The sequence below is a fragment of the Zonotrichia albicollis genome, chromosome 10, assembly GCF_047830755.1.
Source record: "Zonotrichia albicollis isolate bZonAlb1 chromosome 10, bZonAlb1.hap1, whole genome shotgun sequence".
NCBI lineage: Eukaryota > Metazoa > Chordata > Aves > Passeriformes > Passerellidae > Zonotrichia > Zonotrichia albicollis.
This window is the reverse complement of record NC_133828.1, coordinates 27,416,867-27,443,711: the sequence shown is the minus strand read 5'-3', so window position 1 is coordinate 27,443,711 and position 26,845 is coordinate 27,416,867. Positions and strand designations below refer to the sequence as shown.

Sequence of the window (26,845 nt, the reverse complement as noted above, 5' to 3'; positions counted from 1 at the left end):
TGTTGTGTATATGGAGTTCTACAAGAATTGGTTGTACTTCACTTAACCAGCCTGAGAAATCTATAAAGATTATATTCTCAAGCAATTATGTCAAATGGATAAAATGAATGTGAGCAATATATTACTTGAATATAAATATTGTTTTCAAGCTACACTGTATTTATTTACTTCAAGATGCTCCAGATATAAAGAAGAGGCAATTCTGTGGTGCGGGTGCCGAGACTGACACTCAGTTCTGCCACTATCCCAAGATTAAAGAGTCAAAACTACAATATCCCTCCTCCAAAAAGGACTCAAAAGACAACAACAAAATGCACAAAGAGAAAATGTTGATGTTTAAACACAAAATGTTTTATAAAAATTGAGATAAGCATGGTTCTAATAACCATTTAAGACCTGGACAGCAAGCACAGAGGTAAAATTGTAAATATGAAAACCTGCAATTCACTTCAAATACATAAACCTACACAGACAATATATTCCAAAATCTCAAATGCTGGACTATCTTGTTGCAGTATCTGAATCTCTCAAGCATTTGTGTACCAAATAATTTGTATAATTTTCAAAACCTTCAAAAATACAACTGACATTTAAAATAGGCATATTATATTTTAAACATATGTACTCTTTGAGAACTCTTGAGTAACCTCACATGAAGCAAATCATGCTTGCAACTTATACCTTTCACAAAGCATAGCAGGACAATACTTGCCTCTCTAATCTTTTCCATGCTTCTGTAACAAGCACTTTTGTTAGAGAAACGTGGTCTTCAACATTGAGCCTGCAAAATAAAGACAATGCTTTACTTCAATAGTTACGAGGAAATAACACATATGTCTTTTCATTATTGATCACAATGTTTTACTTTTCTATCATTCTCTCCATTCAAACAGATTGTAAACATTTGTGCATGAATAATCAGAATTCATAATAATCATAAAACATACTTAATGGGACTGCAAAACAGATGTGTTCTGCCTGTATCTCCAAAAGTGAGGCACAGGACATTATGCTGTGTCACACAGTCAAGAGTGCAGAAGCTGCAGCAGGGCAGCCTCATCACAGTCTCCTTATGAGAAAGCTCTGTAGCCAAAATTCCTTATCTTTTTAATACCAAATACAAAGAGTATTTAATGCTCTTTACCTCAGGATGCTATATAAGGTGTCCACTATCACCTCATCTTCCATGAGCTCCACCTTGTTTTCTGCCAAAACGCAAAGGGCGAGAAACTGGGAGTGATTTCTTACATAGTCACTAGTCCTTGAGAGAAAGGGCCTCTTCTTTTGCAACTGCCACAGCATGTTCAATGCAATTCCCACGTGCTTTTCAGAAAGTCTGGCCTTGTTTCTTCCAACAAGGTTGAACACTTCATCTTCATGGGTGCAGCCATTTATCTGGCTCAGAAGCACATCACTACACAGAGCCCGAGCTTGGTAACGCCTCAGTGTCAGCAAGCAAACCTGCCTCAAACAAAGCATTTTGCTAATCCTACCAGCCAGCTTTAAATTGTCCAGAAAGATTCTTCTTTCACTTTTCACAGAAAGCCATGCTGTTACAGACAACAAACTCAAATATTTGAAAAACAGAAGACCATTTTTCTTTGAGCCTGTATGGTCACTTTATTAAGAAGAAGTCAATTCTGAGGTACCTGAAATGAGAAAGTATCAAAGTGCTTAATTTCAGTCACAACAACAAAGTAAAAATCAGTGTCTCTATATTATACTGTTTTAAGTAAGATAAACTGAAGGAGAACCTACAGCCTGGACTGTTCTCATAGAAAAGCTCCCAACATCGAACACTGACATGCTCACAAGTACTGTGAAGTTAGTCCACTTGGTAAGTTTTCAAATTTATAAAACTGCCTTTAAAAGGTCACATGTGCTATCAATGTAACTACTGAGAAGGAAAAGCTGAAGATTTTAACATTCCAGCACTGCATGACTAAGGGAGGCTTGCTCTCACTAGGCCATAATCCCAAACTGGGTTCCAGGAATTGCCAGAAAATCCAACTATTGGTGGTAAAATAAAGTGAGATGGTTTCTAGTCAAGAAGGTTGATCACCTTTGTATTACAGGATACTAATCAATCACATACCATCAGCTGAAATTGCCATTGCACTAAAGAAAAGCAACCTGATTCCAAATTATAATAGAAGCTATAGCCTTATCTAATGAAATTTATTAAGTATTAATTTGTTTTCTTAGAATATACCCCAATTTGTACAGAGTGCTAACAACTATGTTCTACAACCTGCATAATTGATTTCAAGCTGGAGTACAGAAACCACAAGTGATAAAAGCCTTAGTACACCAAAGAAGCCTCATCAAGTTCCCTGAACTTAGAGATCATGGAAAAGCTTGCAAATCTTGCTTTAGAAGATATAATCATTAACAACTAAAATTATCAATACCTTCAGCAAACCTGAATGCTCTTCAACTGTAGGCATGATTACAACAGTGCAATGTTATCAAGGCAATGGCAGCAGTACCCACTGAGTCTGTTGAGAAAGAAAAAACCTTATTTGTGCAGCCTGTGCAAGGTACTGAAATCATTCCAGAAAGACGGGTATAGGTGGATTTCCTGTGACATCTGTACAATCCTCTTCCTAGAACAAAAAGCTATACAGCACATTGCACTACACTGCTCTCACTGACACTGGGGCAGACCACAAGCAAAGCTAAAATTAAGTTATGATCTGCTATAATAAGAAATCTTTTCTTTCCTATTCAAAATGAAAGAATACAAAAGAAGGTACAATTTTTTCACATACTATGTATTAAGTACTTTTTATAATAATGATTTGCTTTATAGTTCCTTTTCAGATATTACTTTTATTTTTTTCATATGGTAGTTGCCTTTAGAAAGAATACAGTAGTGGCAAGTTAAGTGCAAGAAGTCAAGGTAAAGTAGATACCTGAAGAAAATATAAAAACCTTCAGACTCAGTTTCCTGTAAATCTATGTGACATATCATTCCCCTTCTGCTGCAAAAGACCTTGCATATCCTGTTGATGGGGAACCAGGATCTCTATCTAAAACAGCTCGCAGGAAGCTTCAAAATATTTCTCTATTCCATTGAGCAGATGCAAGTGATTTACCACAAACTTTTACACCGTTTTAAATCATAGTAAATTCCAGTATCTTTCAAAAAGTTCATTAATAGAAAACATTGCATGTTTTCAAACATAGAATAAAACGAGAAATTTGGATCTACCTAAAGAACTATTTCTAAGATGTCCTACTTACCATGCAAAACACACACTAGAAGGACAAGGTCTTGAAAATTATTTTCTATCGGTTGAAACACAATAAGCACTTTTAAGTCTGTATTACAAAACACAGCGAGCCAGGAAGTCTCTCAAAAAGGAGCAAATGTGGACACTCACCACTCCCCAATTATAAGAACTACAGAGAGCTGCTTGTGCAGTGCAGGCACCGGCTGGCCCCAGTTCCCGTGAGCCCGGCCGCGGGAATACAACATCCCCGTTCCCGGGTACGAGCGCTACCGCCGCACCGCCCTGCGGCTTCCCGCGGGTAGCTCGCCCGCTCCCACCCGCTCCGGCACCGCGGGGAATCCTGACCCAGAGGGCCCCGGAGAGAGCGCGGCAAGGGGCCGAGCCGGGCAGGAGGGCCGCGACCCGCGCCGCCACACTCCATTCCCGCCTCCGGGGGCCGCGGGCACCGCTGAGGGGCGCTCCCTGCGCGCCTGAGGCACCGGCCGGGCGGCAGCACCGGGAGGCACCCGGCGGGCGGGCACGGCCCAGCCGGCGGCCGGCGCGGGGCGGCAGCGGCTGCCAGCGCTGGCTTCAGCGAGGGCTCGTCACACGGTAAACTCCACCGCCCGGCGGGGTTAAAGGAGAAAGCAAAGGAGCCAGTTCCGCAGAAGCGGAGCCGAGGAGAAACTCTGGGTTTACCTTTGCACAGGACCCTTCCTGCTTTCGAGCCTCCAGACGCGGCCCCAGCGCTCCACGTGCCCCGGCGCTGTCACTCGCCGTGCGCATGCCCCGGGGCACAGCGCTTCCCGGGAAGCGTAGGGAGAAAGGGAAAAGTCCAGCCAGTTAAGACTTTCCAGAGAAAATAAAAATAATAATTAAAAAGGTCCAAGGCTCATACTGACTATTGCATATTAAATAAAGCAACGCTTTTATAATTCATTCGGGGGGGGAAGGAAGTCTTCCCTGCCTAGGAAAAGCACAAAGTTCAGAAGGGTAAAGTTGAAGAGCTAGGCTTTGTTGTACTGCAATTAATGTTATTTTATTTTACCAATTTTTTAATGCTTTGCGACAACAATAAATTTAAAATGAATGAGTTTTAGGGGACAAATCTAATATATCTTGCAACAAGTATGTTGCTTATGTGGAATGTGCATGGCGCCAGGTCATTTTTCTGGACCTTTTCTCGCCACCACTGATAGCAGCAAAGACATTTCGAAAGAATGATAAAAATCTCAGATTGCTCTACATTCTATCCAAAAAACAGAACCGTGACTATGACCAATTCTGACCAGCTGTATTGCAGCTGTCTATCAAAAGTTTTGGGTTTTTAGTTTTTGTCTGTCACCTCCTAATATACTGGATGCCTATGAATATGGAACTCACTCAAACTAATAGAATAGAACCTAATTTATCACAGGTCTGTGGTATTTTAGAAAAAGAGCACGTAATTTTTTCAAACTGGATTAGTTATAATTTTTGTTATTGTGGAATTTATAACTTGGACAGGTTCTGTATCATCTTGCTAACAAATTCCAGATTGCCCCAGTTACAGTTTACACAGGCATGCAAGTAACAGAGCAAGACCCAAATCCTGCCAGGTGAGCTCAAAGGGTGGCACATAAAGTACCTCTTTCAAGAATGTCAGGCCTTGTGCAAACTCACATAACAATTCCAAGACATCTGAGAGGAAAACTGTAGCAGAAAACAATTCCATGGTCATATAAAGGAGACTTCTGTAAATCATACAGATTTTTCATTTACAAGATGCTGAATTTTACACTTTTGACTTGTGAAGTACATTTGGATAAAATAAAATAATGCCAAAACCAAATTAAAAATGGTAGATAAAATGATGTTACATTTTAAACTGGAAACATAGGGGAGGAAGGCAAGACTTAACAAAGCATGCTGTGCTAAAGCCAGCGTTGATTTATTGAACAGATGTTCACTCACCCACTTCTTCAGGATTTCAGAACTCACAGGTGTCAGTTTCACATTTTAAACTGGTTTTGTTGGGGTTTTTTCCATAAAACCATAAGATCATTGGGGTTTTTACTTCAAACAAACTTCTCACCAGCCAGTCACATAACTTCCATCACTGCCCATTATGTATGTGATTACTGACTGACCCAAATGTCTACTGGTTAGAATTAAAACCCATCGAAGGAGGTACATACTTCAGCGCCAGTCTTAGTCAATTTTGAAGGTGCTCACAACTTTAGGCATTGCCATAAACTTTCATTCCTTAATTTTAAGATACATTAACTTTGAATTGCAATACATACCTATGGGATACTATTATCAGTTGCTCATTTTTTGCACAGTTGGCCTAAATTCCCATTTTAATTCTTTACAAGCCCTAGCGAGGTGTACTACTGGAGGAACCCTGCGCGCTTCCAGCACCGTGCAGGACGGTTCATTTTCCAGCCCTTGGCCATTTCGCAGGCCCATCGGCGGGGAAGAGCAGCACTGTTCCCGATGCACGTTTGGCTGGGAAGGGCCCATGTACCTGCCGCGCTCAGCCCCTGCGGCTCCTTCCCGCGCCGGCCCGCTCAGGCTGGCCCGGCGGGGCCGCGGCAGGGGCGGAGCGCCGCTGACGAGCCCGGGGAGGCGGGAGCCCCTCCTCCCCCAGCCGCTCGGGCTCCTCGCTAGCGGCCCGCGCCTCCGGCCTGGGCTGTGTCGCTGCCCGCGACCCCTGCACCGTGCCCGGGCCGGGGGAAGGCCGCTCCCGCCGCCGCGCTCCCCCGCCCGCCCCCGGCGCGCCGCCCCCGGGTCGCCGCTCCCGCCCTGTCCGCCACTGACGCAGTCCGTGCCGCACCAGCTCCAACATGGCGGCAGCGCGGCGCTGAGCAGCGCGGGGCTTCAAGGGCCGCCAGCGGGTGAGTGTCGGCCACGCCGCCGGGCAGCGCCGGGCGCCGGGCCGGCAGAGTGAGGGCCCTCGCCCGGGCCGCGCCGGAGGCCCGGCGGACGGTGGAGGAGGAGGAGGAGCAGGTCGCAGCGCCGCGGGGCCTGAGCTCGGTCACGGCGCGGGTAGGAGCTCCGGCCCCTCCCGGTGGCCGCTTCGGAGCGGGCCTGGGGCGGCCGCCCCCGCCGCCACCTCGCACCCGCCCCTCGCAAGGCCCGGCCGCCCGTGTGCGGGGGACAGGCGGAGCGCGGCGCTCGGCGGATCCCGGTGAGGGCGGCCCCGGGAGGGAAGCGGCGTGAGGAGCCGCGAGTGCGGCCCGAGGCAGGCGGGAGCGGCAGGGTGGGTGAAGCGGCGCACGGGCCTGGCGCGCATCGCAACGGGGGTCGGCTCTGGCAGGCCGGCTGTGCCGCTCCGCAGCCTGGCTGGCCGCGGGTCTGTGCCCGCAGCGAGCGCCCTGCTCGGGCTCGGCGCTGCCTGGGGAGTTTGAATGAGTCTTCTCTCCTCCCCTAGACGAGGAAGGAGCGGGGCTGTCTGCCTGCCACATGTTCTCCCTTCTGCAGGCCTCGCCTGGGAAAGTGGAGCCTGTAGGGGCTGCCGTGTCTGGCAGGAGGCTCCTCTGCATCTCTCTTTTAGGGAATTCCTAAGGCGTTCCAAAGACTTCTATGAGTATTGAGTTTCAGGCTCATTTTGTTTGTATCCATGACATACTGCGTGTATATGGTTGTACTTTGAGGCCTTGAAGAGGCTTTGAGAGGCTTAAAAGACTTAAGAAATAGCTCACTGAAACTGGACAGAGAATCTGTTGTAGTGCTAAACATTGCTTTTAAGTTCAATCACCATTAGAAAATTTATAAATAATGGTAAAGTTGTTTTGGCCAGTAGTTTCCTAATGTTTGACTGGTGAAGTTAATTATATTTAGTAGTCATCTGAGACTTAATTTAAGAGACATGTCAGACCATTATTTTGCATATAGTCTATTTTCTAAGTTGCCTTTTTTTTTGAGAGAATATTTTGGAGGTTTTGTGGTTTTTTTCTATATTGTCAGCAGAAGAGGCTGTTCTTTGGACAAGGATAAGTGTTACTAGTGGTTTTTTTGGGGGGATTTTTTGGTGTGGTTTTACGTTGTTGGGTTTTTTTTAAATCTTCCCACCATTTTGTTTCACTATTCCCATTGCATTGGGGTCCAGCATTGCTCAGATTTTTAGGTGCTACCACGATAAAAATAAGGTAGCAATTTGTAGGTTAGACATGATTTATGAAGCATTAGTTCGTCTAAACTCACAGAGTTTGATTTATCCTTTTGTAAAAATTATTTATAAATATTTCAGGAATAACGTAGTTTTCTGTATGTGCAGTAGATCTGGGGGTAGCATAAAAAGGATAGCAGCATTAGTAGTTCTCTGAGAGCACCCTTTGGGATTGCATTTCTCATTAAGACTTCCCATTCTTTCACTTCTGTGAAACAAACATTATTGCTTTCATTAGCTAGCAGCCATCAAGCTGCTATCAAGAGAAGATTTGGGGTTTTTCCTCACAGGATCTCAGAAAATCTGGGGATTATGAGGGAATTTAGAGTGAAAATATGTAACAGAGTGAAGGATTTTAGTGTGTTGCAGCATGATTTCTCTGATGGTAATTTAGGAGCCAGCTTCCATTTGGAAGAGAGTCAGTGAGTGCCAGGGAATAGATGTGGCCATCTTCTAATGCAGTGAGGTTTAGGTCAGAGGCTGGGATGGAGCATGGAAGGGATCTAGAGCAGTAGAGAAAGGGGTAGAACACAAGAATAAAACATGGTACAGCAAGGTTTTTTGGTTTTGTTGACAAATATGGGTCAGCATTCAGAGCTGTCTTGCCTTACTCTCGTCTTCAGTAACAGGTAGGAAAGGATTCCACTGCTGAAATTAATTTTGGGATTTGCATGACTTGGAGATTGCACCCTGTAAAAGGCTTTTTCCCTGTTTCATACAGAGTATAAACTTGCCTTGTCTTAACACTTCTTAAGTTTTAAAATAAAAGTTCATTGATCCAAGCCTATTCAAACTCACAGCAACAAGGGCACTTATTTGTGTACAGACCTGACAGAAAACAGGTATTTTTTCACAAGTTAGGAAAGGAAGTACTTTCTGTGTAAATCAGATAATAGAAAATCATGGCTAAGACTTGATAACATAGATTTTTAGTTGCAAGAGCAACTAAACAAGAGCATGGTTGGATATTTTAGTATTTTTCATTGAAGGAATCCCTTTTCTAGAAAAATAAAGGGGATGATCCAGTAGGAGCCTGTGTTTCTGTGTATACAGTTTCAGAATGTTACTACCTTCTCAGCTGAATTTTATGCTCTCCCAGCTGGAGTGTTAAAACTGGGTGTGCATTCATTATACTTTAGTACAAGAAGACTAAATTCATGTTCATAATTGCAAGAAATCATACTGAAAGTGGTATAAGTGATTTACCAGTGCAGTAGGGTTAGGACTTTGTACTGCATATTTAGTCAGGACTTACCTAAGGGTGACAGATATTTTCTAAGGTCTCCCTTGCCTCAGGTCCATGGAAGACAACAGTTGATATTGTCAGGTGTCTGATTTCCTTTTTTAGAGGGAAACAAATCCTATGTTGGTAGTCCAGTAAATACTTCTAACATTGTTGTAGAGAGGAGGCCTGGTGAAAAGTGATGTGAATCCTTTTTTGCCTGCAAAAATGTTGAAAGTTTTTTTTTTATAGGTGGTTTTTCTTTTCTGTCAGACTGAAAGCTTATAATGCATGATTTTTAATGATGACTTGAAGGTCTTCCTACATAAATTTCATAGAGCTGTGTAGAAAGCAGATATTTTCTTTCTTATAGGTGTGTTAAATCCATGTGATTGCAAAGACGTCATCCTAAATCTGAAATGTGTTCTAGGGTAGCACATTATTCCTAAATTTGGCAACAAAAATCCTGTGCTGCTGGTTAGTGAAATGAAAAAAAAATCATTTCCCTAGATGTCATTGCTGCTAATTCAGAATTTTGAAATCATGAAGTACTGAGGAAAAGATGGTGTTGTTTATGGAAAAATGCTAAGGAAACTATGGAGATGGAGGGTTGATGTGTTTAGGTTTTTGTTCACATCTTTGGAATCATGCTAACATGGCTGCAAGCTCTGTCACAGCAATGGATCTGTGAACAAATTTTCATGTCTCCCATTTCAAAATAATAAATTCACTTCTAGTTTAGTCCATACTGGAAAGAACTTGTAGCATTTTTAGTCTGTGCCTCTGCCATCCCTTTGGGCTGGTAGGTGCTGCTGCCGTGTCATCCTGTGGAGGGAGGAGGAAAGCCTGGTTTTTGTGCAGCCAGGTAGGCACTTGTGTGCAAGCCCAACATGTGGGTGTAGGAACCCTCTGTTGTAGTATCAGCCCACGTGTATATTGCCTTCAAGTGACTGCAGCCACAGCCTTAAAGAATATATGCTCTGTGTTCACTTTGTGCATTTGCATTAAAATGCGTTTCTGGAGATTCTGCGTGCGTGTCTTTGAAATATGTATCAGTGTAGTTTAGTCTTGCTGCCTTTGGATGGTGTGAAACAAAATGCTAGCAATGTGGATTTATGTACTTTGTTTGCTTCGTTTGGATGAATTGAGTGAAGATCAGTGCGGGTAATTGTAGGGTGATGCAAGGAAGCGCAGTCAAAGGCAAGGTAAAGGAGAAATTAAAAATCTGGGAGAGCTGGTGGGGACGGGGAAGCAAGTGAAGGAATAGGACACAATGTATCTTTTTCCTACTGAGTGTGTCTTTGCTTACTATTCTGTAGTGTACTGGGACTGAAACAAATCAGTAGTTCAGCACAGTTCTAAAGAAGGTTGTTTTTCCCCTCCTATAAAATGAGCAAATACTGCTGTGTTGCTGCTTGCTGTCACCTTCTTTGGGCTGCATGACGTGCTGATACTCAGTTGATGTGCATCTGTGAGTGCTTTTTGGCCTCTTCAGTCAAAATGCTCTAGTATGTGTTAAAAAGTACTATTACCAGATCCCTGCTGGCACGGGTGATTTTGGCTATAAAATTCCCTAAGGTGTGTTTTTTAAATACATCAACAAATATCAGTGATAATCCCTGGTGGAAAGATGCTTGTGAACAGTTTGGGATAATTATCTTTTCCCATTGGCACAGATCATTTTGGAGAAGAGCTGCTGGCAGCCTGGCTTTGAGCTGGCCAGCTTTATCTTGCAAATATTTAAATAAAATAATAAGCCTGATGGAGCTGTGAAGTAATGTGAACCCTGAGGGACACAGTTGGTGAAATGTTGGTTGTGGATGCAACTGTTCTGAGAAGAGTGAGTACTTTTGATGTAGTCATCAGCAAACACCAATATACTCTAACCTGAACTATAATTCTACTTTCAGACATAAAAGAAACAAGCCCTTTGTTTAGATATGCTGAAGTGGTGTTCTAGGTGCTTGGCTGGCTTTGAGTTTTCTTGGTTATAGATTCTACTTAGACTAAATAAGAGCCTCTTCAAACAGAAGGTGGTTGACAATGATGAATAATTAGTAAATTTCAGAGTAGTACTCGGGCTGATACTTTGTCTTTTCTTAGAGTTTTGGAAGGAAGAAGTGAGCTAACTTACCGGGATTGTCCTGCATAGCACATTTTTTGAATGTATGTATAGGAAACATCTTTTGGGTTGACATCAAATTCATATTCCTTTCACTAGTGAAATTCCATCAAGTTCACAATTAAAAAATGCAGTGTATTGAGGGTTAAGAATATCCATGTTCTAACTGAAAAGAAATTTTGAGAGAGAAATAGTGCAAATTATTTAAGCCCTGTTATTATCAGACATGTTGTGCTACTGAGCTTATGATTTTCTGACTTCATTGTTGATATTTTCCGACTTTATCCTTGGGATATTGTTGGTGGTTTTCTTTGTTGATTTTGTAATCAACATTCAGACCCCTTTTAATATGGACAGGTTTTAAACAATGAGTATGTAGAAGATTGTGTTTGGTGTTAGTACATGAATAGAAATTATTACTTTTAAGGACCATTTGTAACTAGGTACTTTGCCCTGTAGCACATCAGGGAAAGGTCTGGCTGAAATAACAGTGCAAAGTATAATTAAGTGTATTGGAGAGGAAACACTCACTTGACTTGTGAGGTAGGTGGGATAAATGTCCCTGGTATCTTAGCCTGGTTTTCTGGGCACTGTGAGCTTGAGAGTGAGATATATTTGCTTGGCCTGCTGTCAGTTCAGGGGGTTCATTCTGACCCATTGCCTTACCTGTCATTTAGGGTCTAGTGCAGCTGGTGTTTAGGGGATGTTATTGGAAGATTTAGGGAAAGTGCAGGGTACACTGGAGGTACCTGCAGAATATGGACTAACTTTGCTGCACTGTTCATAAAACAATGTAAAGGTAGAAAAACATCAAATTGAGAAAACTTGGTAGGGATAGAGAGTTGGGCAGAATTCTTTATTTCTGATTTCTCTCTCCCATCATCTACAAGACAGAGTTAAAAATTGACTGATGTAGGTATATCTATACTTATTTCACAACGTAGCTTTACTCATTATCAGTGTTTGAAATAAAAATTATTTCATGTATTATTTCATGTGTCAGGTATTCATTATTTCACCTATCATGTATTAAGGTAGTTGTCATTTATTTTGGCTAAAATACTGTATATACAATGTTAAGGCATACCTCTACATTTCTCAAGCAAACTGCTTGTAAAGCAGGAAATTCCTTCTCACTTAAGCATTACAATTAAATGCTTAAAGTTTGAGTACAAGCAGCCAATCAGTTGTGGTACTGATGCTCCTTAGAGGTCTCAGTTCATTTAAAACTGGCAGTACTAGCACCAAACAATATTTAGGACAGCATTTATTGTGAAAGGTTTCATTGAAAAAATTGTCCCCACGCAGCTGTGTGGTCTGTTGTGCCCCTGACAGTGAGGGCTGTGCTTTGGGGGGGTCTCAGTTCTGAGAGCAGCCTGCCCATCCCATCCCATCCCATCCCATCCCATCCCATCCCATCCCATCCCATCCCATCCCATCCCATCCCATCCCATCCCATCCCATCCCATCCCATCCCAGGGCAGCCTCCTGCTGACCTGTGGCATCCAGGGTTTCAGCCACGGCCGTCTTCTCTGCTTGTTTCCCTGCTGGCCACAGAATTGGTTGTGCTAATAGGAGAGAAATGCTATTTCAATTCAAGCAAGCCTGCTGCTTTGGACCGGTGTCTGGCTTGTGTGTATGAATGTATCTGTTTCACACCTAGAGAATATCTAGTGAGATTCTGCATTTTTTTTAAAATCTTCTCATGCTAAAATGACATGAATAATGAACTACTGAGTGGTGTTTCATTTAAACCAGTCCTGCATTGTTCCTGTGATTTTTGCTGTGTAATCTCAGCAAAATGTTAGGACTGACAGCACAAGTAGGGAGAATATAGGCTAACATGATTACACTGCTGTCTTGGGTTTTTTACAGCCTCTTGTTCATATGCTGAGAGTGACAGATGGTAACAATTGAATTTTTCAAGCGTGTTCTGTGGTACAGCTATGAGTGAAGCTTTAGGAGAGATGTGTGTAGTGTATCAGCTAGATTTGAGCCATATTTTCTGGCAATAAAAAATAATTAGGACTAAAAATGTATGGATTATATTCCAAATTCTGGAAAAGATACTCCTGTCTTACAGATACTTCTGCTGTCACTGTTTGGGTTTTTTTTTTTCCCAGTCTGAAGTTACTCAGAGATGGTAGGGATTTAGAAAAGGAAAAGAATATGATTGTACATAATGTTGGAATGTTGGAGATGCAAATGGAATTTTAAGATGTAGCTTGTTACACAAAGATAAAAGGATTTATATAGTCTAAGGCAAAAGTTGCATTAAAATTCTCTCTAAGCAATCATAGAATCATTTAGGCTGGAAAAACACCTTAAGGTCATTGAGTCCAATAGTAAATCTAGCAGTACCAAACCATGTCCTTAAGCAGCACTATGCATCTATACACCTTTTAAATTATACCAGTGAGGGTGTTCCAAGAGAGAAACAATGGCATAAAGGGAAAAGAGACAGTGAAAAGCCAAAACAATTTCACTTAGCAGCAGTTGGGGAAAAAAAGACACCCTTGTATTTTTTTGTCAAGAATGGTTTGAATCCTAATTGGAGCAATGCCTGGTAACTGCCATGACAGGAATCCAGGAAATACTGAATTTTGAAGTTTGAAAATTGAATGCTGAAGTTTTGCCCATATCTCACAGTATCTTTTCTTTTCTATTTCCCCACCTGAAGTATCACACTCAAGTTTAATGTTATTGCAGCAAACATGAAGAAAATCACTCATTTGGGGCTACAACACATGAAAATGACCTAAAGTACTTGGCATTTTTTGAACTTCAAAAAATGCTAATGTTTGCTGTCTGGGATTTTTGTTTGTTTTCTGCAGTTTTTATTGACTTTTGTAATGCCTTACACCTGTATTGACTTACACATGATTTCAGTGCACAGAAGGAAAAACTAAATTTTTTTTTCATTGCTTACAGTAATTAGACTTCTGAAGCCATGGGAGTGAAGGTCCAGAGACCGCGTTGCTTTTTTGACATAGCCATCAACAATGTACCCGGTAAGAAAATGAAAGTGTCAATTCAGTAGCATGATATTCATATGAGATATATATAGAAATAATACAAATGGCCTTTAACTTCACAGTAAATATGGTGGTTTTTTGTTTTTTTTTCTAGCTGGAAGAGTGGTCTTTGAATTGTTTTCAGATGTGTGTCCAAAGACATGTGAGAATTTTCGCTGCCTTTGCACAGGTTTGTAGATTTTACTCTTTAATCTGTAATTTTTGATTTAATGCCATGTTAATTAGTTTGATGTCTGTTATTATCTGGGACATATTCTTAAATGTGGAAGTAAGTTCAGAATTGTTTCTTGACACCTCCAAATATTTAGCTGATGGTGCACATATGAGCCTACAAATATGATGTAAAGCAAAGCAATTGTAGCTTTGGCTTAGTGTGTTGCAGGGAGTATATACTAACCAACTTTAAATACAGACACAGTAAGCAGATTTTCTGTTACTAGCACAGATATTGCTGTTCACATTATATAACATCATCCAGTCTTGAAAGGTAGCCAACAAGAGGTCAGCCATGCAGACTTACATTTCAGTCTTATGATACTTTATGGAATTTGAAAGGTGATGCTTTTATTCATCAGTTGTTTTTTCTGTTATTTTAATTTCTTGATGGATACTGGTGATTTCTACTCCTATTGAAAGTGTATTTCATGAGGAAAATACTGAAGAGATTCTCCCTTGGAAACATTTACAAAGAGAATTACTTTCCTGCAGACTGCATACTTTTGTTGCAAATGCTGACAGCTTAGCAAAACTTGAGTTTATTGTTGCAAGAATAACTTTGAGAATACATAAATAGCATATCTGCTTTCTGTCTTCAGCTTTTTCTGCTTCCTTTCCTTCCAGCTTGGTTATTTTTCAGGTCAAGTCTGTAGCTGTTAATAGTGAATCCCTCAGCAGTACTAATATGATCTGAATCAGGTGTGGACACATGATTACATTCATGTTAAGTTAACTAGATCATGCAGCACACCATTCAGGTTGTCTGCAGGAATGTAGGAAATCTGATCTGACAATAGGTTTAATGGCAAAATCAAATTATCAAAATTTGTTAACAAATTTGAACTTCAATGATTTTTAATGACTGTGACTATGTTAATAGGTGACTGTGGCATTCTTGATCTGCTGTCAATCTCCCAAAAATCAGATTATTGAATAAAGGTGTTACTCCCTACTGCTGTCTTATATTTGTGAATTGAAGTCTTCAACAGCATTTCAGGTCAGCAATATGTATGATCAAGTTCAGCATTTGTTGCTGACATCCATAATCAAATTCAGATCCTGAACTATTGTGCTGCCTTAACACATGTAAGAATAGTGAGAAAAATATGCAAAAAGTTTGATAATTATCATCAGCAAATTATTCAAACTTTCAGTTTTTGTTTTCCTTACTCATCTTTTTTTCTGAGAGTTTTGAAAAGTGTGTGCTGCCTTTGTAAAACAGGGATCGACAGCTCCATGTTTTCCTGGCATACACCAAGTTAGTGGAACATACACAGCTTCACACTTAGCAGAGTTTTATCAAAAGTGGGTTTTTTTCTAGCTATTCAAGTCCATATGGAGACACCAGTCTGTAAGTTCAGAGGAACTGCCCTTGACAAAAGCTTCCAGTTGAATTGCTCAGAATAAGATTATAGGAAGATGCTGTCTAACAGTTTACAGCATGAAGAGGAAGCGGTGTTCCCAGGAAGTGCCACTGATTACCTTGCTGTTACCTTCACAGGACCCACCATGAGCCATGCATATGGCTAACTCTGCAGAAATCCTCTCTCTGTGAGCAGGGAGAGGCCATTGTGTTGTAGCTGAAGCAGAGTTTGCTTAAACAGTAAAGCTGATGCAAGGGAGGAAGATGGCATTGTCATAATGAGTGAGGGGGGAATGAAAGTCCTCCCCCTTCCCCCTGCCTCTATGGTTTTCTTACAAGTTTTTGTGGTTCCTTAGCCTTGCTGGTTTTTAAGTACAGATCTGATTGTTTCTTGCATGTATCTGAGCAATACTAGTTGTCATAAATATAAACTGGATATTTAGCTTCAGTCAGTTTGGATGGCAGTGACCAGAGTTGTATACTAATGCCAGTAAGGTGTTCTTCTAGTTAACTGTAGAGACAGAAAATAATTTCTGCACTGCTTTCTTAAATGCCACTTTCTTACAGGTAAGTCTGCTTCACAGGCCAGTTTTTCAGAGCACAGAAGATGATTTTGATTGAGTGCTTTACATAGAACTTTTTTTTGTAATGAAGATGCAGAGAGTAATTTTTGGTTTTGTTCATTTTCTTCTTTAGGTGAAAAGGGTACAGGAAAGTCCACCCAAAAGCCATTGCATTACAAAAGTTGTCTGTTCCACAGGGTAGTGAAAGACTTTATGATCCAAGGAGGCGACTTCAGTGAAGGTATGAAATGAATTTTTAAAGAAAATTTTGCCACTCATGTAATAAAACATGGCAAAAGTTTTATATAGAACCATTTACTTAAATTAATTATTCTCTGACAGATATCACTGCTTTTTCCCCTTTCTTCTGTGTGAGATCCTTTCCATGAGGATTTGTATAATAAACTTCTATATGTGCATTCACCCACTTTTTCTCAAGTTATCTCAATCATTCAGAGAACCATTCATACCTGCTATTGAAAGGTTGAAGCATGAGAATTAAATATTGCATCTGCTGCTGGGAAATAAAGAAAAGAGGAAGATTGTTGCTGAATACATGGGAAAATATTTTCTTGTTTTCGAAGTTTTTTGCTTCTGGATTACAAAAATGCATCTTGATTGTGTTTGCCTATCTTGAAGAATAATGTCAGTGACTTGGATGCAGTTACATGAGTATTATGAAGTACCTTCCACATAATGTAACTCTTTTAATCACTACTTTAACCCTCACTTTTCCTCTTTTAAGGAAATGGCAGAGGAGGAGAATCCATTTATGGTGGCTTTTTTGAAGGTAAGAGTTCTATCTGTCTGTTCTATTTTGGTGTTAAATTAAACAATTACCTTTACATTCTGTAGTCTCTGTTCTGTAAACCTGAATTCCATTTTTAAAAAGATTTTGTCTGGTCTTGAAGGCCTTTGACTGTCCTGTTAAAGTTATTTTACTTTTAAGATATGAACCATTTTAATGAACAAAAAACTAAAACTGAACTCCTGTGTATTTGTCCCTTTTACCAGACTTAATTTTTATTGCTGGTTTTAGATATTTACTTTTGGCTTGCTCAGCTAGCTAAAAGCTGGGGATGATCTTCTCTTTGAGGGAAAAGGAGAAAGGTGTTGATGGGGTTGGGTTTCCTTGCAAATTTTTATTTAAAAACCCACAGAGCTCTGCTTTCCTGAACCCAGGATGGTAGAGCCTTTAGTTTTCTCACAGTCCTGGTTCTTTCTCAGCCAGTGCTGCAGAAGAAGCTATAGTTGCTGCATTTCTCAGCCTGTGTTTGCCCAGAATGTAGTGGAGCATCTTGTTTATTGCAGCAGTTGTTGTGTTACACCTAAGCCCAGGTGCTGGTAGCTGCCACCCAGGCAAGGTTAAGCCCCTCTCCCCTCCCAGATACTTTTTTTTGCCATTGGTTGTTGTCTGAGCTTGCAGCACACACAGTAATTATTCATTGCTGTAGCTGGGCCAGGCTGCAAATTTATATCAGACCTTGAGTGGAATCAACAGTTTGCAACTGCCAAAAGAGGGAGGAGGCCTCACCTTGCACTGACTCTCCCATCAAACTTCAGCCTGATTTGGCTTGCTAAAATGCCTAAAGATTGTAGCAAAAAAAAATTTATATATTCCCATGTTAGTGAGTGGATCCAACTTGGCAAGCATAAGAACTAACACAAATGAGTAGCTGCATTTGAGCAAATGTATGACTGGGAGAAATGGAAAAATGAGCACAACCTCCACTTATTTTGTGGTAATAGTGGGCTGGCTGTTCAACTTGGCTGGTCACAGTATGGAACTGAATTTGTGGAAAGTTTTGCTTTTGTGGGTAAATTAACCAGTGCACCATAGGATTAGGTTGACACTTGATGCTATTGTACAGGTGATTGGAGAGGGAGTGGGACTGTCCCTTTCATGGCTAGTGACAGTAGCATTATGAATATTGTACATTTTTCTTTGTTAATACTTCCTCCTGCTATCTGTATCCAAACAGTATTGAACAAATGTCCTTATGTCTGCAGAATTCCCTTCCCCCAAAAGCCTTTTTGCTGTTTTGAGAAAGAAGGAAGAGGATTGTTTCTTGCAGGTGTCTTAAATGAAGAATAGTGATTACATTTTACACTTTTTTCATTTCATAGTTTCATTGGGATTTACTTTGAACTAATAACAATTCCTTGCTCGTAAGAAGTAGGATTCATTGAAGTTAAACTAATTTTCTTAATGGCTAACTTGATAAATTCATCTCTGTCTGTCAGACAAACAAGTTGTTTGGGATTCCTATCAAACTCTCTATGTGTACTTAAAAAAAACAAAAAACAAAACAACAAAATGCCTGAAAATTAGGGATTTATTGATCATTAATACACAGCTTCTGTTGCGAAGAAAAATAGAGCAACAACTTAAACATCTCTGCTAGTGTTGGTAGGAGACAGATCTTTTGTGCAAGAATACTAAATTTTAATTTTTTTTCCTCTCAGGCTATAAACCATTGGATTCATATTTCTCCTTGTTACATAGAATGAACAGAATGATGTTTTAAAAATAGCTGTTATTTTTAGTCTATTTTTAGTACAACTTTTCATTCAAGTGGCTAACAGATTTATTTAATTAGGATTCATTTACTTAGATGATAACATTTACCTAAGCTTATGCTTAAAAAGTAACTGAAAACACTTTCTTTAGATGAAAGTTTTGCTGTAAAGCACAACAAAGAATTTCTCCTTTCAATGGCCAACCGAGGGAAAGATACAAATGGTTCACAGTTCTTTATGTAAGTATTGAAATGTCTTGAAATGTGTGTATGGTTTGCTGTTTGTGAGCTGTTAAGGGAATCCTTTTAAGTATTGAAGACTGGCTCCTGTGCAAAGCCAAAATGGATGGGTTTTTACCAGGTTGCCTGGAAGTAGCCATTTTCCTAATGTGCCTATTTTTACCCCTGATGTGCTTATTTGTATTTAATTTTCTGTGCAAAAAGGCTTTCAGTAGTTTTCAGTAGCTGTGTTCTAACTTGGACAAAAAAGCAAACCCGTTAGTTCCTTGTGAGATTCTTAGTACTGTAATAAATTGTTTTCGGGAAGGTGTCAAAACAGCTCTGGTGGCTCTCCAAAGTAGTAGAGGGCTTTTCCTAATCACAAAATAGCTTTCCAGTACAGTCTTACTTATAGGTAAAATTTAAATGCTAAAAATACATTGCAGTAGACTCTTTTAAATTCTAAATTATCTACAGAAAATATTCTCAAAATACATCACTCTTACCCATGTTTCATGGCTGTAGTTAGCATAACGACTTGTGGATGTCAGCATTAAAACTTTATTTTGGGATTTCTAAATGATCATTGCTCTTATCATCCCAGTTTTCTACTCTTCCATAACTGACATGTATGCCTTAGTAATGCTAGTATGGGGGAAAGCTGAGAGAGTGTCAGTTAATCTCTACATGCAGATACTTTTTCTTCCAGTTTTCTGGTTCTTTTCTAATGTGTAAAAGGTTATTTGCATTTTTCCTGCAGACTTTTGTATCTGTTCCTTGTAGTATTTATATAATTCAATAAGTAGAAACTTATTATATGCTACATGAGGATTCTGTCTAAAAATCTCTGTGCAATTTTGGGGGTTTTTTTCAGTAAAATCTAATAATCAGAGTTTTTTATTGAATAGCTAATATAACATATAAAACATTAAATATTTTTAACTGCATACAAACATAGACAGATATATATTGGTTTTGTTCAATTTTGTTAGTACACTTTCACCTTCCTATGTGTAGATTACATGCTTTGAATGCTGATGGCTTCTCACTAATACTGATTTTGTTTTTCTTTTTAAATTAAAATCTGGAAACAACAGAACAACTAAACCTACACCTCATTTAGATGGGTAAGTATTTCTTATTTTCTTCTTACATTTGTTTGGGAAGTGTCTTGAGAAAGTTAAGTGCTAAGACTACTTACTTTTGTTTATGTTCTTCAGGCATCATGTTGTTTTTGGACAAGTCATCTCAGGTCAGGAAGTTGTGAGAGAAATAGAAAACCAGAAAACAGATGCATCTAGTAAACCATATGCTGAAGTACGCATACTGAGTTGTGGAGAGTTAATTCCAAAATCCAAAGGTAAAGTTGAACTGTATATATGAGGTAATTTTCTTGTTTTCTTCCATGCTGGCTGCTTATAAAAATATTTAGGAACTTACTTGAGGTAGATGATGGCATGGTTGGTGAAAAGGTGTATGACATTGCAGAGCAATCTGTCTTCTAAAGAACTTAAAAGTTGTTGATGCAAAAGACATTGAAGAACAATCATTCATGCTTTTTTTCAAAGCTTCTCCTGTCTTGAGTTTTCTTATACTCACTACATTTTGGTACAAAGCTGGCAAGCACTTGTCATATTAAGTAGAGTGCTGTGCTGAGATTGGTGACAGCCTGACTTTATTTGGTAACTTATACTTCTTTGGAAAGTATTGAACTTATTTCAGGTTGCTCTAAGGTAACCTTTCAAAACAGACACTTAGGTTATAAAAGTCTGGATTTGACCCTTTAGCTCATACACTTTTTAAGTGACTATAATCTATTTTTAAAGAGGAATATGACAGGACCTGTCTTTTGTTCTGGAAGGGATGTCCTGCTCTGCCATTGCAGAATTGAACATGGTATGAGAGCTTGGATCAAGCCTTATTTTATAAGAGAAGCAGAACCTAAGATGTTCCTGTCACTATGGAGAATCTCAGCAGAAAGCCAAGATGGTTATTCTGTTTGCTTCTGTTTGTTTCATTCTTAGCACGTTCTGGTATGTACTGGGAAGAATTACACCAAGGATTTTGAAGCACAAGAATAATGGTTTGTTTGGGCAAAGGAACATACAAGCATTTGAACTTCAACTTCTTGTTTTTTCACCTCCTTGTTGCTCATTTGTTGTGATATTTGGCAGAGTGACTTTGGTGTCTGAGGTGATCTCTTCAGTACCACAGAATTCAAAGCAGAGTTATCTTTTGGCTCCTGACTTCTGAAAGGCCCTGGATCATGCCATGTGTTAGGATACAATTATGGGTTTTTTGGACAGTATTCTGTAGTATGGCATCTCTTGGGAAATGCACAGGTCTATAACTAGAAAATACAACAGTACAGCTACAGAATGGGTGAAACTCAGCAATGAGATACTCACTTGCATAGATGTCTTCATTGGATCATCACACTCCCTTTGAAGTCCACTCTGGGAGTCTTGAATGACTAAGTGAAATTTTTGTCACTGAGCAGTGATGACCTGCAGCCTTTAGGCAGAGCGTTAAAGTGCTTGTCATCCAAAGAGTGAGTGGAATAAATACAAAACCATAGAACTGACTGACTCAGTACTGCTGCCTTCGTGGCAGCTCTGGTTTCTGTAGCTGGCCTGGTGTGCCAAGGAGGGAGATTAGTGCCAGGATGATGGGATCCCCAGTCTGTGGAGCTATAAGGCTCAGTCCTAGATAGTGATGGGCAGTAGGAATGTTTGGAGAACAAGAAGCCTTACACAACAGGATCAGGCAGGTGAAGGGCAGAGCAGAGTGTGGGGGAAGACGATGGCCTTGATGGGCCCTAATGCACAGCCAGCGTGATAAAGATGCTGTGTGACAGACCATGGTGGAAATTCTGGTGTGCAGAGAATCCTGCTTTTAAAAGGGGGAGGCTGTGTGTAGGACCTCCAGTGAGAAATGGGCTGCTAACTGTGAAAGATGGCAGCATGGCTGGAGTTGTTCTCTGAATGCCCAGCAGGGAACCTCTGATGAGGTGTCCTGGCCTGAAGCAGTGGAAGAAGGAGGAACAGTGTGACAGCACATCAGCTGAGGCAAATTTGCCAAGCTGTTGTCCAAAGGTCACAGTGGAGCAGGAGACATCCTTGGACTTGTCAGTTACTGGGAGGTGAATCCAGATAGGAGCAGTTTCTGGGATGCAGTCAGTGTCATGCAAGATCATCAACAGAGTCATCTAATAGTGGAACTGTTTGTGGTACAGTACTGTGGGAGGTAAATGCAAACTGATTATGTGAATTATGAGGCAATTATCAGGGAAGGCTGCTTTTAAGAACTTCATTTTAAGACAAAGGAATAAGGAGGTTGCCTGTGAGGGAACTACAGTGATGAATTTCTGTGCAAGGGTACATTAGGATACCAAGGAAGTCTTAAGTATTTATTGTATGAGTTTGTCTAGTAGGCAACCTAAAGAAAGGGATTAGGCCTTCATGGAATGAAAGTAGAACTGGTACTGGGGTTTAACAGGTAAGATGGCTAAGATGTCAAGATGCCACTAGCAGAAGGAATCACAGTATAAGCAAGGTGCTGGGTATGAGTGTTTTTGTCATAGGTTAGAGTTGAGGAAAGGTGATCTGATTTTCACACAGTGAATATCCAGATGAAGTGCTTTATCAACTATGCAAGTTATCTCCTTAGGTGGAAGAATTGGATTTAAGAATGAGTGTATGATGACCGAGCCATGTTACTGGATGCTATAAATTGAATGATGCCATGATCACAATTACAATATTGCAGAGGCCTTGATAAGCTTTTAACATGGGGTTTGAGAGGATGATTGCCTAGAAAAGCGGAATGTTTGTCATATTTTCCTTTGTTTTTCCTTTTTTTAGTTCCTTAAAGTTGGAGGAATAAGTGAAAAGTAGATTTAAAAAAATTATAAAAGAAGAATTTTTCTGGCCAAGTGGCAGAATTTTTAGAAGATCTTTAAGTTCTAGGGGAAATCTTAAGTTCTGGGGAGAAAAAAAAAAGGAAGAAAGCAAAGTATTAACCCAGTATTTAGAAAGGTTATTACAGACTAGCTAAGCTAATACAGCTCACAAGAAAAACTGTGGAACAAAAAATATTACATTAACTTTCTTAAGGACAGGTGGGAGTTTGGTACCAGTTTTGTAGAAGAGGTCCTAGTCAAAATTTCTCTTATTTGTGATTTGATGAAGTCAGGTGAAACCTGAAGCTAAAGAATTTTTTTAATAAACACATATAAATACATTTTAACGACTTCTTTGTATGTAGCTTATGTTGTATAAAATATCATCAGAAAACTTACACAGTTCTGCAAGTGCTTGACAGTATAAATTTTAGATTTAGTTTCATAAGTCCAAATTATGAAAATGTCTTGTTTTCCTAGACATATCCTTTATTGTACTATGGAGAAACAATGTTTTTTCCAAAATATCAATTTGCTCTTAAGTATTTTGATGAGGTAATCTCATGACACGATTATAAGAATCTGAGAGATACAAGAGAGAATGGTCCTGTCCATACCAGGATACAAGATACAGAGACAGATAAAAGATGGGTGATTTTTCTTAGATTAGTTTAGAAGTGTTTGATAGTAAAATGTGTCTTTGCTGTTCTGATCTAAAGCTAAGAAAGAAGAAAAGAAGAGACACAAGTCATCTTCCTCATCCAGTGACTCAGAAAGTTCAAGCGATTCAGAATCATCTTCTGATTCGTCATCGGATTCTGAGAGTGCTTCAGAAGAGAAATCTAAAAAACGAAAAAAGAAACACAAAAGAAATTCCAAGAAACATAAGAAAGAAAAGAAGAAGAGAAAGAAAAGCAAGAAAAGGTCAGTTTTGAGATTTGTTTTGTTCCGTTACATGTACACCATCCAGTACCATTCTCTTGTCTTAGCAGCTGCAGACTACGTAGCAATGCAGGGTTTGCAGTCTGGGAGGTCGTTGGCTTCCATATACAAGAATAAATTTTCTGATATGATTGTGAAGGGTCATGTTCATGTGCCTGTGTACTGCAGCATGTAAAGGAGTAAATGAATGAACTCACACTTCAGTTGGCTTGAAAAGTTGGAGTGGTAGGTTTGAAATGGGTAGGGATAGTTTGTTGCCATAAATTTACTTCTGTGCAATTCATTTTGAGCTATATGTGATGGAACTTAGAAAAATGTATCATGCAGGAATATAGCACAATTAAACATAAAATTAATAAATTGACTTCTAGTAAGTTCTTAAATAATAATTCTTAAGTAATTAATACTTCAGTTTTTTGGTTTGATATGCCAAAACTCTTGCAGTTTCTCTGGAAGATAATAAAATTGAGAAAGCAAGTCTTGCTTTTGAGAATGTTATTGTGAAACTAATAGTTTTGTTATAGTTCAGTGTGAGATAAAAGTTGTGTCAGTTTGTCGTGATTTAAGGCAAATTTGGGAGGAAACTCCTAAAGGGGTCCCTCTAGAAAAGCAGATTCAAGTGGCCCTACCCCCAGCTGGTTTGGGAAAGGATTTCCTTGGAGAAAAGTAGAAAAAAGTGCTCATTTAAAAAGCAAAGTATTCATAAGCATAAAAAATGAACAATATTAAACAATAAAACCTCTCACTGTTCTGAATGGATGACAAATTCAGAAAGGCCTTGTCATGGGCTGTAACTGGGCTCACTCAGTCTGTGTTCAGTCCCTCCAGTGCTGGAATGCAGCGTCCCAGGCCCTGGTGCCCACAGGTGTCAGCTCCTGGTGCTCTTCTGGGTTTTCAGTCCAGCGCAGGTTCAAACAGTTCCAAGAAGAAGAAAAACCACAGTCCAGGGAAATTCACTGCCTCAGCTAGCTAAAGACTAACTAAAAGCACAGGAGAGCTCTGTCCCACTGTCTGTGCTGCAGAGAGCACAGACCAGGAGAAGGATGCAGGGAGCAAGTGCAGCTCCTGATAACAAAGTCTGGGATTCTTCTCCCCCCCTTGCTCTCACAACCAGCCTTAATGTGCAGAACCTAACATCCAGCATAAACAGAACAGATGATTGGGGATACAAGCATCATAAAGGATGCAGTGCAAGTCACATTTTTCTAAGCTAGCAGTGGAATTTAAGAAACGTTTACTTTGGGCAGTGCTGCCTAAACAGTGTTTCTGTGCACCTAAGCCCTTTTCACAGAAGTTTGTAAATTGCTTGGAATTACTATAGTCTGTAGAAAGTTACAAATTCTAGTATAAAATCTGAATTTTTAGTCTCCTGAAAGTGTTTTTAAAAGAAAGTAAACCAAAAGTTTCATCTAAATAGACAGTATGTCTATGTTCAGTGTTGCACCATTGTCTTTAGTAGAGAAAAAGTGTTGGTCAGAAATCTACTGCTGGTTTATACTTTGGAGCAAATATATCATGGGGGAAAAAGGTTGTTTCTGAAATAGCTCTGTTTTCTGAGGTTCTTGTGGTATCATTGTATATTGAATTAAGAGAATTTCTGAATTATTTAAATAGATTGAAGGGTCTTCCTTCATCCAAATAACTCATTGTGCATATTTTCTATACAAAATAAAGTTCATCCAGTGAAAGTGAAGATGAAAATACTGAAGCACAGCCATTATCTACTGTCCGTCCTGAAGAAATTCCTCCCATACCTGAAAACCGGTTCCTGATGAGGAAAAGTCCTCCTAAAGTAGATGAGAAAGAAAAAGAGAGAAAAAGCAGAGAGAAGGAAAGAGAGAGGTAAGATATCTGGTTTCAGTCTGACTATGGTATGGTCACATACTATAGTCTGGCAGTGGTGTGGTCACATTACTGTTTTAGAGCTCTAATGTTGAATTTTTCCCATGTTGAACAGTTCTATGTTGTAAGCACTGCTGGATGAAAAATAAATTTCTCCGTTTATTAGGAACTGTTGTCTTTGTCCTAGAACAAAGGCTTAGTCTTTGAAGATGGTTTTAGTGAGTAAAGAATGTATAATGACTGGCTTAATTTCATTTAGCATGCATTGAAACTGTCCAGTCTGAGTCTAAAACTTGGAAATCTTGTCAAATTATTGTGGTCACAAATTGAAGTTTTACGGTGTAGATGTTACTGTCTCTGTAAAATAAAATGGTGTGTTTTCATTTAGTTTCTGAAGAGGTTGTGATAATAATTTTCCTTCTTTTTTAATTGTACAAACAATATCATTCTTTTTAAATTATTTTTAGTAATCTGTCAAACTCACAGTCAACCTACCAGAGAAGACTGTTAGTCACCAGATCTGGAAGGAAAATAAAAGGAAGAGGACCGAGGGTAAATGTTTGCAATCTGTTTATCAAAATAAGCACGGTGGTAGCGCAGTCTCACTGCTGGTGTTACTGATCATATTCATTGGGATAGTTGGTTTAAAAAAATAAATGCATCGTAATTGATGTGAGGACTGAGGCTTGAAGGAAGACAGAAAAGAGAAGAAGGGGGTGAGATAAAAACATTAAAATATTTTATTTAAGTTAATATGGTAATATTTAAATAGTGAATGCAACTAGTTCAAGAAGGGTTCTAGTGAACACAGAACCACTGACATCAGTACCAAGAGTGTGGGGAAGACTTCTCCCCCTTTTGGCAGGGGGGAGCTGTCAAATTGGCTCTTTCAGTATTGTGAAGCCATATGCTGTGTGCTGCACGTAACAAATATTTTTAATAACTGAAGTCTCTATTCCACCAATTCTTAGTAAAATCCTTAACAAGTGTGAAGTATTGTTTTTGCATTGCCTGTCAAAGATACAAATCTTCATTGTTAGTAAACAAACATTAGCATTTGTGCGAATTAAAAGTAGCAGAAAACCTCTCATGAGACTACAAAAATCCTGGTGTAGACTTCACCTTAAAATCAGTTATTTGATCGGAGTTGGTGTATTCCCTCTTTAGTTAAATGTCAGATACATTTTCAGTAAGTTAGTAACCACTCAGTGAAAACTTGGTATATACATGTGAAGTGTCCTGTTAGGTGCTATGTAGGAGTGCCAGGGTGCAAATGTTGCTTAGGTATCGCAGCATGTGAAATTCAAACTAAGGCAGGATTTTCTCTCTTTTCCTCCAAGCGTTACCGGACACCTTCCAGATCCAGGTCAAGAGATCGATTCCGGCGCAGTGAAACTCCTCCACATTGGAGGCAAGAAATGCAAAGAGCTCAAAGAATGAGAGTCTCTAGTGGAGAAAGGTGGATAAAAGGAGACAAGTAAGATTATTTCTTTCTGGAACATGTGCATATGGGTTTTTAAAAAATTTTTTAGT

General features: G+C 39.7%; 2 protein-coding genes across 6 annotated transcripts in view; one reads left to right on the top strand and one right to left on the bottom strand.

The window, feature by feature from the left end:
• Positions 1–5,675, bottom strand: part of FASTKD1 (FAST kinase domains 1) — a 28,406-nt gene extending 22,731 nt beyond the window's left edge. The window contains exons 1-5 of one of the 4 annotated variants that reach the window (XM_014265058.3): positions 5,501–5,675; positions 3,915–4,064; positions 2,412–2,498; positions 1,145–1,649; positions 713–781 (exon numbers count right to left, since the gene is read on the bottom strand). In XM_014265058.3, the coding sequence (XP_014120533.2) occupies positions 713–781; positions 1,145–1,479 (404 nt within the window). In that variant the 5' untranslated portion in view covers positions 1,480–1,649; positions 2,412–2,498; positions 3,915–4,064; positions 5,501–5,675. Of the gene's footprint in view, positions 1–712; positions 782–1,144; positions 1,650–2,411; positions 2,499–3,386; positions 3,823–3,914; positions 4,065–5,500 lie in introns of those variants that run through there. The other 3 variants (XM_014265059.3, XM_074548525.1, XM_014265061.3) reach the window with 3 other exon arrangements.
• A 277-nt stretch (positions 5,676–5,952) lies between these two features.
• The window catches only part of PPIG (peptidylprolyl isomerase G), a 25,963-nt gene continuing 5,070 nt past the window's right edge, over positions 5,953–26,845 (top strand). Inside the window, exons 1-12 of one of the 2 annotated variants that reach the window (XM_005484040.4) lie at positions 5,953–6,094; positions 13,644–13,723; positions 13,842–13,916; positions 16,023–16,130; positions 16,635–16,679; positions 18,561–18,648; positions 19,725–19,754; positions 19,848–19,987; positions 23,248–23,452; positions 25,145–25,312; positions 25,780–25,864; positions 26,653–26,789. In XM_005484040.4, the coding sequence (XP_005484097.1) occupies positions 13,663–13,723; positions 13,842–13,916; positions 16,023–16,130; positions 16,635–16,679; positions 18,561–18,648; positions 19,725–19,754; positions 19,848–19,987; positions 23,248–23,452; positions 25,145–25,312; positions 25,780–25,864; positions 26,653–26,789 (1,142 nt within the window). In that variant the 5' untranslated portion in view covers positions 5,953–6,094; positions 13,644–13,662. Of the gene's footprint in view, positions 6,095–6,251; positions 6,388–13,643; positions 13,724–13,841; positions 13,917–16,022; positions 16,131–16,634; positions 16,680–18,560; positions 18,649–19,724; positions 19,755–19,847; positions 19,988–23,247; positions 23,453–25,144; positions 25,313–25,779; positions 25,865–26,652; positions 26,790–26,845 lie in introns of those variants that run through there. The other variant, XM_074548526.1, reaches the window with a different exon arrangement.